Source organism: Castor canadensis, chromosome 3, assembly GCF_047511655.1.
Source record: "Castor canadensis chromosome 3, mCasCan1.hap1v2, whole genome shotgun sequence".
NCBI classification, from domain to species: domain Eukaryota; kingdom Metazoa; phylum Chordata; class Mammalia; order Rodentia; family Castoridae; genus Castor; species Castor canadensis.
The window spans coordinates 162811195-162832634 of record NC_133388.1 but is presented as its reverse complement, the minus strand read 5'-3'; the positions used below and the strand labels follow the sequence as shown (position 1 = coordinate 162832634).

Here is a 21440-nt window from a genome sequence, read left to right as displayed (position 1 = left end):
TGGAGAGAGGCATTAAGGCGCCTTGTGTGCTAACTTAAAGGGTCTTTATTTTGTATTGAATACCAGTAGGAGGAGGATTTCAAGTTGGTAAATGACATGATTAGGTTTTTAAAAAAGATTAGCAGTGAGTTGGATGGGGAGCAGAATGTTTAGAGATGAGATAAAACACTAATACAATAATCTAGGCTAGAGGAAAAATAAAGTTGAACTGTTGGAAGTGATAAAGAGGGGATAGATTTGAGATACCTTAAGGAAGTAGAAAGTATAAAGCATGGTGCCTCATTATCATCAGTAAATGAAAGGAAGGTGTTACATAGCTTCTGATCTGATTGTAGTAATGGTAACAGTTACAGCAGGAGGTAGGATGAGAAACAAATGGAGTACAGGAAGAAGATGAGAGTTATGTTGTGACTGACACATTTGGTGGATGTGGATGTGGATGTGGAGGCAGTCTTTGGAAACTTGGTCCATTTTAGCCAAGATTACAGAGTGGAAGTAGGGAGACAGGTTAGGAGGCTATTAAAATAACCCAGGTGGGACATGATGGTGACTTGGCCGAGAAGGCGATTAGATTGTAGGTACAATAGATTTGTTTTTAAGGTAATATCAGTAGAATTTGGTGATTGCTAAAGGTAGAGGGGCCAAATTGAGGAAGCGAGAGATCAAAAGGTTTTGGAGAATTAAATCTGCCATTTATTGAGATGAAGGCTGTAGAGGTGAAAAGGTTTAAGAGATGGGAGATAGTATCAAGAATTTGATATGGAAAGTTGAGGACGGTATCAAAGAGGAGATGGTAAGTAAAAAGATAGGTAAATCTGAACACCAGGAGAGAAGGGACTAAGTTATGGAAATATACATGGAAGTTAGTTAAAGGAATTACACTGAATGAGATGACCAAGGTTATGGAGAAAAAGTTCAAGGCCTGAACCATGATAATGGTCCTAGCATTTAAGTGCTAGAGTGATAAAAGAGAATGAGCATAGGTGGCCGAAAAGGAACATGCATAAGAGCTGGGTGAAAACTAGAATGAGCAGTATCCTGGAAGCTAAATAAAGAGCATATAGGTCTGGTGATGTGAAGACTTAATATTGACTATTGGATGTAGGCACTTGGTGATAGTGGAATGAAAGCTTGATGAGAGAGTTAAGGAGAAAATGGGAGGTGAGAAACTAGAGGTAAATATAAAGAGATTTTCTATAGAGAATAAGGGAACTTATTTACCCTTCACTATTTAGAGGTGATGGGCAAACTTTAGAAATGCATCTAAAAAAGATGGCATCAGGTGCTCCTGAGAGCTAACGATAAGCTTTTGTTTAGACACAGACTCATAATCTTGGTTTAGCTTTGATTGTTACCTACTGAACTAGTGGTTCTAAACTGTAGGGGATGAAGATTGGGAAGTTGCTTTGGCTGAACTTGATCCCTAGAAAATATCTTTCACATCATTTAAAAACTCTTAGTTGTTTGCCAACAATTAAAAGTTAAAAGTTTAATACTTAAAATCCAGATTTTCAGTTGCTCTTAAAAAATTAGGAGACGTCCTAAGATTGAGCCCTAAATGTCTTACCGATAAACATTAGATTGACCCTTTTGAACCAGTCTTTCTTTCCAGCTCTCTCTAGTTCATCGTGGAACCTGTCACCTACACTTTGTTGCAGAATCCAAGTGTTAATTGCCATTTATTATAACTGTATGTATTCTCCATACAGCGTATTTCATTCATTCGTATTACTTTAAATGCAGGCATTTCATTCTGTGACTCTTGCACTTTATCATCATGTTAGGGGCAGAAATAAAATATGGGTAGGAATAAAGTTATATTTCATCACAGTGACTAGTGCTTGGCATACAGTAGAGCCACAGATTTTTAGACTGAACAACCTGTGTTGTTGTCCTTTTCTATAGGAATAAGTGACAAATAAAATTCAAAATAAGCATTTTCTTGTAACACAATTAAGTGTGGTATTGATAATCTCATGCTCAGTGAGAAACCATGTTTAGTCCAATAGGATGGAAAGGAGCATTTCCTGTAGACTAGTTGCTAGCAACCAAATGACTGGTGTATTGCTTGAAAACAGTCTGTTATAGCAGTGTGCAGCAAAATACCTTGATTTAGTTGCCTTTGGAAGTACTGTGCCTTTTGTCCTTTGGAGAGTCTTTGATACATACTCCGAATAGAACAATTAGTGTGTAAGTTTCCCATCTTTTGGCAAGTTTAGTGTTACATGGTCCACCTCATGTACTGGAGCTTCAGAGCCATAGTCAGAATGGTCTATCTCACATGTGATTGGTTTTGAAAATAGGACTTTTTAGATATATTTTCTTATGTGGATATTGCTTCTCCTACCATTTTCCCCATAAAGGTGGGGAGGGGAGAGTATTTAGATAGTTTTCTGGCAAGTTTGAGTATATTTTCCTTTCTATGCCTACATACTATTTTCCCACCTGCTTGGTTCATAGTTAAACTTACTTGTTTGTTTTATAAAATTAATGTTTTATATTCTATCAAATCTCTCATAACCTTGGTTTTCCATTCTGAATGAGGCATATTTGAACTTCTTTTGTGCTATTTGTCAGGAAGTTAATTAAATGCTCTAAACATGCCTTTTCACTGTATCTTGGAGAATTGTTAGTTGTCACCTTTGTAAATGACACCTATCATGATTCTTGGGCAGTTAAAGGGTTTGTACTTACTGTACCACAGTGTAATGTAACTTTTAAGAATGTAAGAGAGATGGTAAGCCTGGAATAAAATGTATATCCTTTTGCTTGATTGGGTAACAATATTTATAATGTTTAAATTTGATAGTCAGATCATACTATACACCAGGGATTGCCAAGCCATGGCTCACAGGGCCAATCCAGCTGTTCCCATTTGTTTATGCATTGTGTGTGGCTGCTCTTCGACTACAGCTGTACAGTTGAGGTGCTTGTCTGATCAATTGTATTCTCTGCTTACAGAGTGCCCAGAAGTCCACCTCTTTTTGCCAGGCCAGCTACAATTATCTCTGCCTATACGAATATCTCATTATATTATTGTGCTGGCCATGAGACATTTTTGACATATGTAATGTGCTATTCAGATCCCCTCTTCTCCACCCCATTTGTCTTGAGTACAGAAACAAACCTTAATGCAACACATTCTCCGCTGTGACTATGAGGCCTGTCGGCAGTATCTCATGAACCTTGAGCAAGCTGTGGTTTTAGAGCAGAATCTACAGATGCTACAGACGTTCATCAGTCATAGATGTGATGGAAATCGGAATATTTTACATGCTTGTGTATCTGTTTGCTTTCCGACCAGCAATAAGGAAACTAAAGAAGAAGAGGGTAAGATTTTGAAGATTAAGGTTTTTAAAAGTTTTAGGCAATTTGATGAAAATATAGTGACTGTTAAAAGCAAATCACTGTAAAGAATTTTCTTTCTAACTTTGCTTTGTAAAATCTTGAATGTCTTGATTTTTCTCAGAAGACATAACTCCCTGTCTTTATTAGGATGAGTACTTATGTAATGTAAGCAAGTAAAAATTTTCCTCAGTATGTTAAAAAAATTTTTTTTATTATATTATTGTAGTGGGGTACATTGTGGCATTTAGAAAAGTTCTTACAATCATTTTTCTTTATTTTCTCCTCCCCCCATTCCTGGAATAGTTTTAGCAGGTCTCATTTATCAGTGTGTTTTTATTGTGTTTAATTCTTTTCACTTTGATAATATGCAAACTGGATATGTAACACTAAGTGAGCTTTACTGATTTAATAATTGCAACTGACTTATAACCGTAGGAATTATTTAGCATGCTAAGTAAAGTTATTCTGAGGTGACTTTTATCATAATATTTATAATGTAGAAGAGAAAATCAAGTTAGTGGGTTGTTTTTGGAAAGTAGATAAGTCTTTCTTTTTTCTTTGTCTTTTTTTGCCACTGAGTTTTTAGTTGACTAAATGAAGGGAGACGCTAAAACCCAAAATGCAGCCATGTGTAATTTTAAATGTTTTCCCTAATCTGGGTTGGTGATGGTGCATGTCTGTAATCCCAGCAGAGGTAGGAGGGTTGAATTTGAGACCAGCGTGGTGTTTTTTTTCCCCTTAAATGTTTCTTATTTTGAATTCTCCTGATGATATTCTGGTAGCTATATTTTTGAATAGTGGTCTTCAGGTTTTCTGACCTTTATATCATTGTTATTGAAATCACAAGAGGATCGTACATAGTATATAAACTAAAACTGAGATACTGGTAAGTGGGTCTTTTTTTTTTTTATCCTTAGTAGTAAAAGCTGAACCAGTCTACTTAATGACTTTATCTTTGACCATCTCAAGTTGAGAAATAAGGAAGAATAAAGAACTAAATTACATATTAATGATCTAGTTCAGTCTATTTCAGGTACATGTTGCTATAAGAGGGAAAAAATTAAACCATTGGTTATCTACTATGTAAACTGAAGCAGTAACTTGCATAGTATGTTAGTGGCCAGTCAACACACTTAATGGTAGTTATTTTTGAAGTTTAAATTGATCCTAATTTTTTTCCTTATGTTTCAGAAGCAGAGCGCTCTGAAAGAAATACATTTGCAGAAAGACTTTCTGCTGTTGAGGCCATTGCAAATGCAATATCAGTTGTTTCAAGCAATGGCCCAGGTAATCGGGCTGGATCATCAAGTAGTCGAAGGTAATGTGATTTTTACAAGGAAAGTTTAATTGGAGGAAAATTATTCCAAGTACAGAAAGCAGTGTTTGTCTTACATATGCATGAGTTGGTGGGTCCTTTTTTGTTTTGTTTTTGGTTCCTTCCAGTAATAACCCTGGAAAAAAATACCTGATAACTAAGTAGAATTTAAGTGAAGAACAGTAGGACTTCAGACTTCATAAATCTGAAATTTAAAAACATAGCTTAAAAAACTCAATTCTTTGAATGTATTCTGAATTCATTGTTCTTATTTCCTGGGAAGTTATTTTTTTTAGTGGAAGAATAAGTAGATGGAAAATAAAAACCTTAATCTTTTAATTTTCAGATTGCTTATTTAGGTCACTTTCCCATATGTCTTAATGATCTGGGAAGAAATGAAAGGCTGGTGTGTATTATGAATGTCTGAATTGTGGGATGACAAACCTTTATAACCCATTAAAAGCTGCTAGGTGTTCAATTAAAAGATGAATATAAAGAACTCAAGATACAGTTTTTTTTTTGTTAATTTTTTTCTGTAGAGTAAAAAAACATCACATTTGTTCTAGATGTAAGAGAGCCAAAATTCTTGGTTACTGTCAGATGGAAGCACTGCTCACTGTGTGTTAATGTGATAGGTGGTAAAGTCTACTTAAAACAAAGACTCTCCTTGCCTATTTTCTGTTCCATATTCATCTTCTCCTTTTAAAAAATTGCTATTAAGTTGGCACCAGGAAGGCTACCAAGTTTATAGCTTCCTGGGTTCAGAATATCTGGAAGTGAGATTTATCAAAACCTGTTTGTGGGCAACCAAATTATAATTTAAAACACTACAAAAACACGTAGACTACACAAAATGGAAATTATCACAAGCTTATTTATCTAGGTCTATACTAGTCAGACAAACTGTTGGGTCTAGAATGGAAAGCAACTTAAATTCTTCAAGAAGAAATTAGTGTCTGAATTATTTCAGGTATTTCATTTTCTCAGGGAAATTACAGGTGCAAATGAAGTTGGACTCTGATATGGTTGGTCCAATGCCAGTGCTGCCATCTTTTTTTTTTTCAATGTAAGGATTATTTTGAAGGCAAAGACTAAAAGGAGCTTCAAGAGTGGGTGATGTGTTGCTCACAGAAATAATTTGCAGAGTAAGCTCCTTTGAGGAATTTGCCGAAGATTTCACTGCAGTGCTCTTAACCAGTTCAAACTCAGGGCTGCCGGTTGAACAGATGAAAGCACAGGAGTCTTATTTTCCACGCCGGGCAGTAGGAAGTCCACAGACTGCTTCATTGACGTGAAACCCTCCTCTAGCCTACAATGGATGTTCTAGGCGATGCCCCTTGATGAGTATGCAGGCTGGGATTCCTGAGCTGTAAGCTCAAAAACTGATGCAATTTCACTATTGAATGGAGTACTGTTAAATGCCTTCAGATGATTTGACTCAGAAGTTTTGTTATGTGACTCAATAGTTCCTGAGTACAAAGGGCAGATTTAGCTTGATTGATGCATCTGATTGTACTCTAGAGATTGTTAATCTGGAAGACACATGACCTTCACTTTTTTGTCACAGTGTTATGTTTGAACATGACTGGATTCTAAGGCTTCTGTAGCATGGATATAACGTGCTTACAATGAGGAAATTACATCATCCTTGAATTCTTCCGTATTGTCAGAAAATACGATGACTTCAGGCAAGCCTATATGAAGAAATGTCAAAACTCTGAATCTTAGCAGCCAAGGTGGTATCTCCTCAGTATTGTCCTCAGCCACTGAGGATCCAGGTGAATCTTCATGAATTGTGTACAACATCTTGAAGAATAATTTTCTTTTTTTTTTTTTGTTTTTCGTTTTTTATTTTTTAAGAATCTATATGAGGAGCTGGGCAATATACTTAAAAATGTTCCCAAGACCTAATGAAGAAAAAGAGGTTAAGGACAATTTTAAAAATTACAAGGAATGATCCCCCTCATTTAATATTGAATTGACTACAACACAACAACAAAGTTGGGAGTTTGCAAGTTCAAGATGAGACTATGGTCCCAATTTATCTTCATTCTTAATCTACACTAAACTAGAGGTTGGAGAATAACCCACATACGTTTTTGTTTGGCCTGTGCAATGTTAAATTTTTTATTTCTTAATTTTAGATGAGCACGAATACCTCTAGTTTGCCACTACTACTTATTTCTTACACCTAACTTCCCTTTACTCATTTATTTTACCTTTCTGACCCACTAGGCGTTTCGCTTGTGACTCTGGTGTAAGCACTCTCCTAAATAAGCCCAAAACATGCATTTATTTTCAGGTTATTTGCAGTGCCTCCCAGTTACTGCTGATTTTTTTCTTTTCCTCTGTTCTTTGAGTATGGCAAGTTAGGATACCCAGTGTCTATGTCAAGCTTAATTTAAATTGTGTAGGAGCATCACAGGGTGAACAGTCACTATGGTGTGTGACGTTACTGGTAAGGAGTCTGCCCTTTTCTCTGGATGATGACTTTGGACAGGGAAGTGACCTTGACTGAAACAATCACTGTACCCTGTTTCCTTCTGTATTATACAAACTCTTAAACTCAAATTTCTAAATTGGGAAAAGATACTCAATAAAAGAATATATTCTAGATATTTTTAATACATATTATAATAGCTAATATGGGACATTAAAATTTACTTTGCAGGATCTTTCAAAGAGTTTTTCTGTTTCAGAAAGTACATCATAAAATAAGCCTTATAAAATACATGTGTTTTTGAAAAGTACCTTTTAAAAGAAATTCTTGGGAATTCCTTTTTAAAAAATACTTCTTCATAAAACTGAAAATGTGTTGATATGGAATAACACATTTACCCACAGATTAAATAATTACTTTAATTAGAAATGATTCAATCACTAACAAAAATCTTTCAGAATTACTTACAGGTGTAGTATATTTTACCTCTTAAGGTGTTAGGTTTTTCATATCAAAATGTCATGTCTTTGGGATAAGTCTACATGGGAAAATGAAATCCAGTCCCTTAGGAGTTTTTGTCCTTTACCTAGAAGCTCTAAACTTGTGGCCTAGTCAAGAGACTTGTGCTCTGAAATCATGGTTAGTCCTAAATACGTAAATTTTAGAGCCTTTGTAAGTTTTTATTCAGTGGTAAAGTATAGATTTTTATGTAGGTATTCACCAGTTCCCCTAACAAGGTCTTTCTGTGTGGTTTTTTCTTTTTCTTTATAGTGATGTAATCACCTGTAAAGTATTTTTTTATAGCAGGAGAAAAAAATCATGCCCAGATACTAATCTAACAACACACTTTACAAGTTCTAGTTTCATTCATTCATTTCTTGGGAATGAAAGTTGTACTGTCAGAATGTTTTTGTATAAAAAAATCTGAATCGTTCTTTGTTTTAAAACTACTTTTTGTGTGGATATTAGTCTAATTGATTTTGAGCTCATAAAAGAGGGGATTTAATAGGCTAACTATTGGTTTTGTGCTAATTAGTATGTTTGCTAATGTCTATTATTAAGCTTAATTCTTACTGATTATAAACGGGACAGAAAACCTTTGCTTTAATGTTCAGCTGTTCATTTATTCTGTCTGAAAGATTACTTCTAATCTTACTTCGCTGCAACTTTTGTTCCCTGTGCTTAAGTTTGTATGGGAGCTTAATGGTAATGGTTTTAGTTTTGAACTGGGTGCTAGGATCCCCTAGTCTTATTTGTATCCCTCACTGACTTATTCTGTGATTTCCAGAATTGGCATTTGTATTTCACTTCCCTTGCCTTCACTCTTTGCTTGTAGAACATACTTTGAACTTCTCAGATGAGAACTTCTGTACACCTTTTTGTTAGGTTCAGACATGATAGTGAGCTCTAATTTTGTCTATGTTCTTCTAGTTTGAGATTGCGTGAAATGATGAGGCGTTCATTGAGAGCAGCTGGTTTGGGTAGACATGAGGCTGGAGCTTCTTCCAGTGACCACCAGGACCCAGTTTCACCCCCCATAGCACCCCCTAGTTGGGTTCCTGACCCTCCTGCAATGGATCCTGGTAAGAGCTATTTGTGTGTGTGTGTGTGTGTGTGTTTAACAAAATGGCAAGGTCATGAAAGAAAAAATACGAATACTGTAATGGAATATTTAGAAATTTGAAGGTAGCATAATGAATATCATTTAGCTATAAAAATGTGATTTAAGGAGCATGTATTCTAGAATTTTCTTCTGAAATATTTCTATGGTAGTAGGAAGCTAGATAGTCCATGGATTGGTAGAATATCAAGATAAATAACTTACCTAGTGGGTTCCTTCTCTTGTAGTTTGGAAATGAAGTTTCCACTTAAACTTCTGTCTAATTTGACCTTTGGCTTGCAGAGAAAAGCCTTAAGGCCAGTTAAGAGAATGTGTTAGGGATATGTTGCTTATAGTGATGTACATCCTGCTGTTCTGTTTACTGAAAGATGGTGACATTGATTTTATCCTGGCCCCCGCTGTGGGATCTCTTACCACAGCAGCAACTGGCAGTGGTCAAGGACCAAGCACCTCCACCATTCCAGGTAAGAATCTCTACTATTTGTCTGCCTAAGCTTTTGAAGGAAAAAAAGGGCACTTTGGATATAGGTTTCTACAGATTCACACTTTTATCTGGAGACTTTTCTTTGCTTGAAAAAGCATCTTAATTCTTTGTAGTATTTCCCATGTCAGTGAAAATAGATGGTGCTGATGTACATATATTGAAGAAATCAGTTGAGATTTGTAGAATGTTAATATGCTAAAACTTTGTAATGCAGTTAATTTATTTCTAATGCTAGAATATTGTTACAATGATTTATTTAAGGTATGTCTGATATATTATTATGGAACTTTTTTTACTCTGTCTTGTTGACTTTTGCTTTGGTACTGAATGGATATGCTTAATTACAGGTCCTTCCACAGAGCCTTCTGTAGTAGAATCCAAGGATCGAAAAGCAAATGCTCATTTTATATTAAAATTGTTATGTGACAGTGTGGTTCTGCAACCCTATCTACGAGAACTCCTTTCTGCCAAGTAAGAAGATTTTGAAAACTTTTCATTTGAAGATATAGCTCAACATTGTTGAACTGTTAAAACTGATCATCTTGAAATAAATGGATGGTTATTTTATGTGAATTTAAGATGATTTATCAGAATCCAGTATTGTATTTAGCTCTCTTTAGTGCAAGAAGCCTTCTTAACATTATCTTGTATACCCTGAATGATTATAAACTGGCCTTCTGTTAGCTTGGCCAGAGTGTGTATTTCTTTGTCAACACAAAGATTATAGAATAAGCTAGGTGTGATGATGTGTAACTCCAAGGTTGTAGAGACTGAGGCGGGAGGATCTTTAGTTTGAGGCCAGCCTTGGCTACATAGTGATACCCTGTCTTAAGAATAAATTAGTTGTATGTTTTACCATGAACACTTAGCTTCTTTTACAGTCAAAAAGGAAAGTAGCATTTTTAACTTTTCTCATTTTAGGGATGCAAGAGGGATGACTCCATTTATGTCAGCTGTAAGTGGCCGAGCTTATCCTGCTGCTATTACCATTTTAGAAACAGCCCAGAAAATTGCAAAAGGTAATTAGAATATTTCAAGTTCTAAATGAGTTGCTTTTTTTTTTTTTCCAGTTAGTAAAGGTTTTCTTCTGTACATATATTACAATTATTCAAACCTTATTCGTGTATAGATAAATGATATTATTGATCGGAAGATTTCACAATAATTTTTGTATGTGTAAAAAGTCATGTTTTATATTTTTTTCAAGTGTGTTGTATTTCCTAACTTTCTTATCAAAAAAGCAGCTGTATGACTTTAACTTTTATAAAAGATTGCATTTAGAATGGGTAGTTTTATAAATATAGATGGATTACTGATAGAACCTTTCAGTGCTTAATTGATGGTTGTGATAGAAGTTTTTAAAAACAATAGACAGATGTCTTATTGTAGCTACTTCTGATTTGGAATTCCTGCTTAATAAAAAGCATTGGGGGTATCCATTCCTGCTATTCAGTGTTTAAAAGCTGTAAGTAGTTACTCTTAAAAACATAATTGAGATGCCTATAATTTACTGTATCCAGTGGTAATGATTCAGATAGTTGAAGTGTATTGCTATATGTGTGTATGATATAATTATGCTTTGACTTTCTTTGCTTCAGAATTGGTTGGATTTTTTTTTTGCATATAAGCTTTATATGTGAATGTTTAAAATTAATTTATAATGGCTTCAAATTTATACTACTAAGTCTTTTCTGTTTAAAGAAAACAGTAGATGATTGGGTTTAAGTCTTTTTTTGATAGGTAAATTACTGTGTTCTTAATCTTTTTTAGCTGAAGTCTCCTCAAATGAAAAAGAGGAAGATGTATTTATGGGAATGGTTTGCCCATCAGGTACCAATCCTGATGATTCTCCTTTATATGTCTTATGTTGTAATGACACCTGCAGTTTTACGTGGACTGGAGCAGAGCACATTAACCAGGTAAGTTATCTTATATTTTCCTGTATTTATGCTTTCTTGATTTTCCATTTTTTGCTTTGATCATCATTAGAATTACAGTTTCTAACTTTTGAATTGTAATTATGTCTGATACTTCCTTTAACTGTGAGTTATAAATTCCTCCAAATAAAACTAATTTTGATTTAATTCCTAAATGAATGAGGCAAAAGGATTGATTAGTAAATTAATAGGGTACATTATGAAAATTGGAAGTCTTCACTAGGTTATGTAATTGTATCCAAAACTCATGATTGCAGATTTATAATTACAATGCCTTTTGTGGATGATACGAATTATTTTTACCCTGCTGGTAGAATTTTATTTGATTTTCATCTATACACTATTGTTGGGCTGGCAGAATGCTCAAGTGGTACATCACCTGCCTGCCAGCCATGAGTTCCTGAGTTCAAATCCCAGTGCTGCATGTGCGCACGCTTACACATACTCTGAACATCAGTATTGTCAATTGTGTATTCATCAAATCATATAACTCCTTATTTTCCAGAGCACCTGTATTTTATTGTTCTGCCTTGTGATCGAATATTTTAAGAAAGTCAGGAATAATTACTATGAGTGAGATACACATGTAATTACTCTTTTAATAAGACACTCCTTTAATTTTAGGACATTTTTGAATGTAGAACTTGCGGTTTGCTGGAGTCACTTTGTTGTTGTACAGAATGTGCACGGGTATGTCACAAAGGTCATGATTGCAAGTAAGTACAATTCTAGTTTTAATTTTATCCTATGAGCTGTAATTACATTGCTGTATAGAATGTAGTCTATGCTAAATTACATTTTAATTGTTGGATAATTCAGAAGGCATGAGGTTTTATCAACTTTCCCTTACTAAGTCACTTTATATAAAAAAAAGTGGCCCTTAATTAAAAGTGTATTATCAAATGCATCCTGTTTTTACTAGTTCTAATGTAGCCTTCCTTAAATAAAAGCTGTATGTCAGTTTAAATCTCTGTATATTTAAAAAATTTCTGTGTTTGTTCTTTTGTGTGAATTCTTTGTAGACTCAAGAGGACATCACCAACAGCTTACTGTGATTGTTGGGAGAAATGTAAATGCAAAACTTTAATTGCTGGGCAGAAATCTGCTCGTCTTGATCTACTTTATCGCCTACTCACTGCTACTAATTTGGTCACTCTGCCAAACAGTAGGCAAGTAGATTTTTAGGGTGCAAAATATGTAAAGTTGAAAGAGCATAGCACATGTTAGTAGCCTTCCCCCATCCTCACCACACTGTCCTGTTTTTCAGGGGGGAGCACCTCTTGCTGTTTTTAGTGCAGACTGTGGCCCGCCAGACAGTGGAGCATTGCCAGTACAGGCCACCGCGGATCAGAGAGGACCGCAACAGAAAAACTGCCAGTCCTGAAGGTGAGCTTGTCAGAAACTGAACAGTTCTGCCTTTTATGAAGAGTAGTATGTTTTATTTTTAACTTACCCACAATTTCTTTTCTTTTTAAAGATTCAGATATGCCTGATCATGATTTAGAGCCTCCAAGGTTTGCTCAGCTTGCATTGGAGCGTGTTCTGCAGGACTGGAATGCATTGAAATCTATGATTATGTTTGGGTCACAGGAGAATAAAGATCCGTATGTGTTAGTTAAAACATGTTTAGATTTATGTATTTCCCATGCTCCTGTAGTTTTTACAGCGCATTTTCTCTCCTTCCCCTCAAGTCTGAGTGCCAGCAGTAGGATAGGCCATCTTTTGCCAGAAGAGCAAGTATACCTCAATCAGCAAAGCGGCACAATTCGTCTGGACTGTTTCACTCATTGCCTTATAGTCAAGTGCACAGCAGATATTTTGGTACGTTCTTTGAATGTTTATTACAAGTATTTGAAAAGAATGTTTTCTTTCTTAGCATTCCATGATTGTAAAGTTTAGATTGATGAACTGATTAAGTAAGTACATTAAGAGGAATGAAAATTTGGGGATGATGTCAATGTCTTTATTGACAGCAGAAAGCTCCTTTCATTCTAAATAAAAATCCAAACATAAATGTATGGAGTAGTGTTCAAAATTAATAATAACTTAGTGAATTTTTTTTAAAGTACTTTTATTTTGCTATAAATTGGGAATTGAAAGCAGTAAGAGCCAATGTTGATGGGGTTATAGTAAAAAGAGCTTACTCAGTCATCGATGTGGTGGTATCACATTGGAGCAAATCAGCTAGTCAGTGTCAGGTGCATAAGAATACCCATGCCCTCAAGACCTGTCATAAGGAAGTAACTTACAGTTTGAAAAAGAGTAATATACAGTTTAGAAGAAGTAGAAGTAATACTTTGTGAATCTATTTCTGTTGGAGTATTGGTTCAAATTGGAGGCCAAACATTTATTGGAATGAAGTGCAGTTAAAAAGTAAAGGGTAGGGTCAGGGGAAGGGGAAGAGAAATGACCCAAACATTGTATGCACATATGATAAAATAAAAATTAAAAAAAAAAGTGCTGGAGGCATGACTCAAGCAGAGTGCCTATATAACATGCAGGAGGCCAAGTCTAAACTACAGTACCACCTTTAAAAAATAAAAGCCATTAAAACATTAAAAAAAAAAAAGTAAAGGGTATCATAAGAAACTTTTAAAAAAAGAGGAAAAGCATGACACAAAAGTGGGTTTTCTCTGTAATTAATATCTATGATAAACTACATAAAAAAAAAGATTAGAGATTAATAGATCAGGAGGGAGATAGACTGTGAATTTACTAACATAAATATTTGCATCTACTTTGCTGTTTTGATAAGTACCCTAAAGTGAAGGAAGTATATTCTTCTGATTTGATAAATTTAGTATTGCTCTTTTTAATACTGATATTGATACACATAGACGTATGGGGGAACATAGGAGAAATATGTTCTCCTGTGTGAAACACAGTGGTAGGTATGTTGCATCAATCATTGACCTTTTAAATGTTTTGGTTAAATTTGTTTCGAGATTTTTATTGTGAGACATTAACATTGAATAATCAGAACATTTTACTTAGTGAATGTCTAAATGTGTGAGATAATATTAATAGAATAATTGCAATTTTTTAAGCTTTTAGATACTCTGCTAGGTACATTAGTGAAAGAACTCCAAAACAAATACACACCTGGACGTCGAGAAGAAGCCATTGCTGTGACAATGAGGTTTCTACGTTCAGTGGCCCGAGTGTTTGTCATTCTTAGTGTGGAAATGGCTTCGTCCAAAAAGAAAAAGTAAGGCGTCCTTTCTTGTTTTGGCTTTTTATCATTTGCACTCTTTTTTTTATGCTAGTGATAACATACATGTATAAAGACTCAAAAGATTCCTGTTTTCCTTTTTGTTTGTTCTAGCAACTTTATTCCACAGCCAATTGGAAAATGTAAGCGTGTGTTCCAAGCACTGCTACCTTATGCTGTGGAAGAATTATGCAATGTAGCTGAGTCACTGATTGTTCCTGTCAGAATGGGGATTGCTCGCCCAACTGCACCATTTACTCTGGCCAGTACTAGCATAGATGCCATGCAAGGCAGTGAAGAACTGTTTTCAGTAGAACCTCTACCGCCACGACCATCTTCTGATCAGTCTAACAGGTAAATTCTAACAGTAACAGATTCTGTTTAATTTTTTCTATAGAAATGTCATGTTTGGGTTACCAAAACTTTTGATAAGCAGTTAAGCAATATACATGATAGTTTGTGTAAAAAATGGCAGGTATTTTACTTGGACAAGTGAAAGCACTCCAGAAAATTACATATGTGCCTACATATTTAAGGTAATAGACTACAGAAAGGGTTTTGTGTGTTTATTATGTTGGTAAAGCAATCTGGCAAGAATGTTTACTTTAGATTTCGATTTTTTCCTACTTCTAAATATAGCCTGCTTCAAGGCCAAACTGTAAAGACCTGTAACTTTCTCTGTGTCAGTATGTTTGGGCTCTGAGGGCAAGTTGTTATGTAATGTAAATAACAACCAGAATGCTGGAATTTTATTGAATAAAATAATAACTTTTGATGTTTTGAGGATGGTTCCCAGAGCCTTGCTCATGTTAGTAAGTGCTCTAGCACTGAGCTATACCTGTAGTCCATTAAATGTTTTTTGTGATAATTGTATTACCTAGAATAAGGCTAAAAACAACTCACTAATAAAAGCATCTCATTGTAAGGTTATTTATTCTTAAAATTTATTAATCTTTTCCATTTCTTTGATAATTTCCATAATTAACACTGTAAGCTTGTTAAAATGATTTTAAACTGAAACTTAGTGATGTGTTGTGGCAGAGTACTTCTCAAGTTTTAGTAAATACGCAAATCACTAGGTACTCACTGACTGAAGGTGGGGCCCGAGACCCTGGTTTTTTTATGGATTCTCGTGTGATGCCAGTGTTTCTTGTTTGAGTCCATTCTTTTGAGTGACAGTGCTCAAGAGATCTTTGGCAAATATTTGTTTATATTATCGTTTTTCTCAAGGCTGCTTTTTTTTACCTTGTGTAGACATAATGATGTTTTAATAAGGATCTTTTGGACCTAAAAATGCCTCTTTGCTTATCTAGAACACATTTTTTAACAAGAATGGCCTGCTTAGTACTTGGGACAATTCTCAAGACTTTCTGTATTCCCTTGTGAATACTTAGTATCATTCTTTTCCTTATTACTTCATATTCCAGTATATGTGCCCCAACTTTTCCTTTATATCATGTTTCTCTTTAATTTGAGTCCTGATTTGTCTGGTAAAGTTATTACCTGTTACTGATACACCTCCATGCTTTGCTGAAAACTTAGAAATCAAGCTATATCTCTTCAGACTTGGCATATCTGTCCTGTAATCAAATGGTTCTGCTAGTGAAATCTGTGTGGACTTGTATTGCTGTGCCAAAATACCTGAGAGAACAACTTAAAGGAGGAAAGATTTATTTTGTCTCACTGTTTCGGAGGCTTTAGTCCATGGGTTGCTTAGCCTCATGGTAGTGGGAACCTGCCTGTGGTGGAGGAGCTTCTTAACCTCATGGCAGACAGGAACCAGAGAAGGGCAGACTGGAGACCTAGTGTACCTTCAAAGTCACACCCCAGTGATCTGCTTCTTTCTAAAGTTCCCACAACTTTCCAAGATAGCACCACTAGCTGAGTACCAGGCATTCAAAACATGAGCCTATTGGGGGGACATTTCACATTTAAACCATAGCAGACTCTGTGTGATGCTGCCGATCTGATACTGTGTGAGGAATCTGTCGTTTATTAAGCAGTAGTACCTTGCAAATTATTAGTTCTCTTCCCTTGATTTTTTCTCCAGAACATAAAATTTGGTTTTATGGAACAGATTTGGGGTATCATCTCATCTCTAACTGCCCATCAGTCTCTTCTTTACTGAGTTTCAAGTTTTGTGTCATCTTGTTCTTTGTCTCATTGTGAAAGTATAATACATTCTTGTGCTCTGGTCATTACTAGAACCTTTGTTTGGTTCTTAGGCCAACCTCTTAGGTCTTCCCAGAAGATCTCATCTGGTCATTGAGATAGTGCTAATGTTTCTATTGCTGTTTTATAACAGGGAGTCCTTCATTGTAATATGTTATTGTAGTCACTGTTTCCCATAAGGGTGTACTTTGACCAGTGTTGCAAGCATGTCTTAAAGTAAAAACCCCAGTCTCTGGGATTTCTCTGTGTTGGGTAGTGGATGCAATTTATCACCATCTCTGCATGTAGTATCTTACAGTCAGTTGATTTTGCTTCCCTTCACCCCTTCACAACTCATATCCTCATTAATTAACGTTTTGGCTGTAGCTCCATGTTTCTCATATGACGTTAATAGTTACTGAAGTTTATGTGCTGGGATTTCTCCTAAGGATTATAAACATATTACCTATGTTAGCTTCCTCAATAACTCATCAATACTCATTGTCATCCTAATTTTAAAAATCCTGTTTTAAAACTAAGACTTTTAGAGGTTTGTTAACTGGTCCAGTGTTATATAAATATAAAGGCTAGACTCCAATCTAGACAAATAATTCCTTTTTTCCCCCTCTGTATAACTGTATAGTAGAAGACAGACTGGAAAATTGTTCCTTGGTGTTTGATAATAGCATTAAGCCAGTAGGTTAAACAATCCGAAGCCCACCCCACTTGGTAGCTCAAGTAGCACAGATATGTTTTAAGTTTTTGTTCAGCCACAATTTAGCCGTGACCTGAATGGGTATGTCTCTTGAGATGTGTGATTTTCCTTTTATTTCACTGCTTGATAGTGTTCTTTAATATTTATGCTTTTTTATACATGTGTGGGGTGGAACAGAAGATTGCTACGATGACCCCCTACCCTGTGTAGACCCAGATTATCTCCTATGAAATCTGTGTTTTCTTGAAACCTTTCTAGCCCTAGAGTCATCCATTTATGCCTTTGGGGTAAATGGTGGCACTGCTACTCTCCGGGCGTATCTGGTGTGGTTGTTTTTATGAGCAGCATAGCTAACTTTCCACACCATACATTTTACCTACTATATATAGGTATCCATGTCAAGCATGCCCCTCCCGCCCCCACACTCCCATGAGCCTGCCAAATTGCTGAAAAAAGAAGTTCTCAAAATTTAGAAGTAATGTTAATGATGCCTTATAGACCAGGTTTTTTTTATTTTTTTTATTTTCTTTTATTATTCATATGTGCATACAAGGCTTGGTTTATTTCTCCCCCCTGCCTCCACCCCCTCCCTTACCACCCACTCCACCCCCTCCCGCTCCCCCCCTCAATACCCAGCAGAAACTATTTTGCCCTTATCTCTAATTTTGTTGTAGAGAGAGTATAAGCAATAATAGGAAGGAACAAGGGGTTTTGCTGGTTGAGATAAAGATAGCTATACAGGGCATTGACTCACATTGATTTCCTGTGCGTGGGTGTTACCTTCTAGGTTAATTCTTTTTGATCTAACCTTTTCTCTAGTACCTGGTCCCCTTTTCCTATTGGCCTCAGTTGCTTTAAGGTATCTGCTTTAGTTTCTCTGCGTTAAGGGCAACAAATGCTAGCTAGTTTTTTAGGTGTCTTACCTATCCTCACCCCTCCCTTGTGTGCTCTCGCTTTTATCATGTGCTCATAGTCCAATCCCATTGTTGTGTTTGCCCTTGATCTAATGTCCACATATGAGGGAGAACATACGATTTTTGGTCTTTTGAGCCAGGCTAACCTCACTCAGAATGATGTTCTCCAATTCCATCCATTTACCAGCGAATGATAACATTTCGTTCTTCTTCATGGCTGCATAAAATTCCATTGTGTATAGATACCACATTTTCTTAATCCATTCGTCAGTGCTGGGGCATCTTGGCTGTTTCCATAACTTGGCTATTGTGAATAGTGCCGCAATAAACATGGATGTGCAGGTGCCTCTGGAGTAACAGTCTTTTGGGTATATCCCCAAGAGTGGTATTGCTGGATCAAATGGTAGATCGATGTCCAGCTTTTTAAGTAGCCTCCAAATTTTTTTCCAGAGTGGTTGTACTAGTCTACATTCCCACCAACAGTGTAAGAGGGTTCCTTTTTCCCCCGCATCCTCGCCAACACCTGTTGTTGGTGGTGTTGCTGATGATGGCTATTCTAACAGGGGTGAGGTGGAATCTTAGTGTGGTTTTAATTTGCATTTCCTTTATTGCTAGAGATGGTGAGCATTTTTTCATGTGTTTTCTGGCCATTTGAATTTCTTCTTTTGAGAAAGTTCTGTTTAGTTCACATGCCCATTTCTTTATTGGTTCATTAGTTTTGGGAGAATTTAGTTTTTTAAGTTCCCTGTATATTCTGGTTATCAGTCCTTTGTCTGATGTATAATTGGCAAATATTTTCTCCCACTCTGTGGGTGTTCTCTTCAGTTTAGAGACCATTTCTTTTGATGAACAGAAGCTTTTTTGTTTTATGAGGTCCCATTTATCTATGCTATCTCTTAGTTGCTGTGCTGCTGGGGTTTCATTGAGAAAGTTCTTACCTATACCTACTAACTCCAGAGTATTTCCTACTCTTTCTTGTATCAACTTAAGAGTTTGGGGTCTGATATTAAGATCCTTGATCCATTTTGAGTTAATCTTGGTATAGGGTGATATACCTGGATCTAGTTTCAGTTTTTTGCAGACTGCTAACCAGTTTTCCCAGCAGTTTTTGTTGAAGAGGCTGCTATTTCTCCATCGTATATTTTTAGCTCCTTTGTCAAAGATAAGTTGCTCATAGTTGTGTGGCTTCATATCTGGATCCTCTATTCTGTTCCACTGGTCTTCATGTCTGTTTTTGTGCCAGTACCATGCTGTTTTTATTGTTATTGCTTTGTAATATAGTTTGAAGTCAGGTATTGTAATACCTCCTGCATTGTTCTTTTGACTGAGTATTGCCTTGGCTATTCGTGGCCTCTTGTTTTTCCATATAAATTTAACAGTAGATTTTTCAGTCTCTTTGATGAATGTCATTGGAATTTTGATGGGAATTGCATTAAACATGTAGATTACTTTTGGGAGTATAGACATTTTTACTATGTTGATTCTACCAATCCATGAGCATGGGAGATCTCTCCACTTTCTATAGTCTTCCTCAATCTCTTTCTTCAGAAGTGTATAGTTTTCCTTGTAGAGGTCTTTCACATCTTTTGTTAGGTTTACACCTAGGTATTTGATTTTGTTTGAGGCTATTGTAAATGGAATTGTTTTCATACATTCTTTTTCCGTTTGCTCATTGTTAGTGTATAGAAATGCTAATGATTTTTCTATGTTGATTTTATATCCTGCTACATTGCTATAGCTATTGATGATGTCTAGAAGCTTCTGAGTAGAGTTTTTTGGGTCTTTAAGGTATAGGATCATGTCGTCTGCAAATAGGGATATTTTGACAGTTTCTTTACCTATTTGTATTCCTTTTATTCCTTCTTCTTGCCTAATTGCTCTGGCTAGGAATTCCAGTACTATGTTGAATAGGAGTGGAGATAGTGGGCATCCTTGTCTGGTTCCTGATTTTAGAGGGAATGGTTTTAATTTTTCTCCGTTAAGTATAATGCTGGCTGTAGGTTTGTCATATATAGCTTTTATAATGTTGAGGAACTTTCCTTCTATTCCTAGTTTTCTTAGAGCTTTTATCATGAAATGATGTTGGATCTTATCAAAGGCTTTTTCTGCATCTATTGAGATGATCAAGTGGTTTTTGTCTTTGCTTCTGTTAATGTGGTTTATTACGTTTATTGATTTTCGTATGTTGAACCACCCCTGCATCCCTGGGATGAAGCCTACCTGGTCGTGGTGAATAATCTTTTTGATGTGTTGCTGAATTCGATTTGCCATTATTTTGTTGAGGATTTGTGCGTCAATGTTCATTTAGGAAATTGTCCTATAGTTCTCCGTTTTGGAGGTGTCTTTGCCTGGTTTTGGGATAAGTGTAATACTGGCTTCATAAAATGTGTTTGGCAGTTTTCCTTCCCTTTCTGTTTCATGGAACAGTTTAAGGAGTGTTGGTATCAGTTCTTCTTTAAAGGTCTGATAGAATTCAGCAGAGAATCCATCAGGTCCTGGACTTTTCTTTTTGGGGAGACTCTTGATTGCTGCTTCAATTTCATTTTGTGTTATAGGTCTATTCAGGTGATTAATTTCCTCTTGGTTCAGTTTTGGATGATCATATGTATCTAGAAATCTGTCCATTTCTTTTAGATTTTCAAATTTATTTGAATATAGGTTCTCAAAGTAGTCTCTGATGATTTCCTGGACTTCCATGGTGTTTGTTGTTATCTCCCCTTTTGCATTCCTGATTCTACTAATTTGGGTTTTTTCTCTCCTCATTTTAGTCAGGTTTGCCAGGGGTCTATTGATCTTGTTTATTTTTTCAAAGAACCAACTTTTTGTTTCATTAATTCTTTGTATGGTTTTTTTGGTTTCTATTTCGTTGATTTCAGCTCTTATTTTTATTATTTCTCTCCTTCTATTTGTTTTGGGATTTGCTTGTTCTTGTTTTTCTAGGAGTTTGAGATGTATCATTAGGTCATTGATTTGGGATCTTTCAATCTTTTTAATATATGCACTCATGGCTATAAACTTTCCTCTCAAGACTGCCTCAGCTGTGTCCCATAGGTTCCGGTAGGTTGTGTTTTCATTTTCATTGACTTCCAGGAACATTTTAATTTCCTCTTTTATTGCATCGATGATCCATTCTTCATTAAGTAATGAGTTATTTAGTTTCCAGCTGTTTGCATGTTTTTTGTCTTTACTTTTGTTGTTGAGTTCTACTTTTACTGCATTGTGGTCAGATAGTATGCATGGTATTATTTCTATTTTCTTATATTTGCTGAGACTTGCTTTGTGCCCTAGGATATGATCTATTTTG

At 35.7% G+C, this 21440-nt stretch overlaps 1 protein-coding gene across 9 annotated transcripts in view; it reads left to right on the top strand.

Moving 5' to 3' along the window:
* Positions 1-21440, top strand: part of Ubr5 (ubiquitin protein ligase E3 component n-recognin 5) — a 139861-nt gene that overhangs the window by 81217 nt on the left and 37204 nt on the right. For 7 of the 9 annotated variants that reach the window (XM_074068958.1, XM_074068956.1, XM_074068955.1 and 4 more), the window contains exons 21-34: positions 3120-3330; positions 4540-4666; positions 8535-8686; positions 9093-9188; positions 9556-9679; positions 10130-10227; positions 10979-11127; positions 11770-11861; positions 12168-12314; positions 12413-12531; positions 12623-12749; positions 12837-12966; positions 14193-14353; positions 14471-14710. In XM_074068958.1, the coding sequence (XP_073925059.1) occupies positions 3120-3330; positions 4540-4666; positions 8535-8686; positions 9093-9188; positions 9556-9679; positions 10130-10227; positions 10979-11127; positions 11770-11861; positions 12168-12314; positions 12413-12531; positions 12623-12749; positions 12837-12966; positions 14193-14353; positions 14471-14710 (1973 nt within the window). The remainder of the gene's footprint in view (positions 1-3119; positions 3331-4539; positions 4667-8534; positions 8687-9092; positions 9189-9555; positions 9680-10129; positions 10228-10978; positions 11128-11769; positions 11862-12167; positions 12315-12412; positions 12532-12622; positions 12750-12836; positions 12967-14192; positions 14354-14470; positions 14711-21440) is intronic. The other 2 variants (XM_074068951.1, XM_074068957.1) reach the window with 2 other exon arrangements.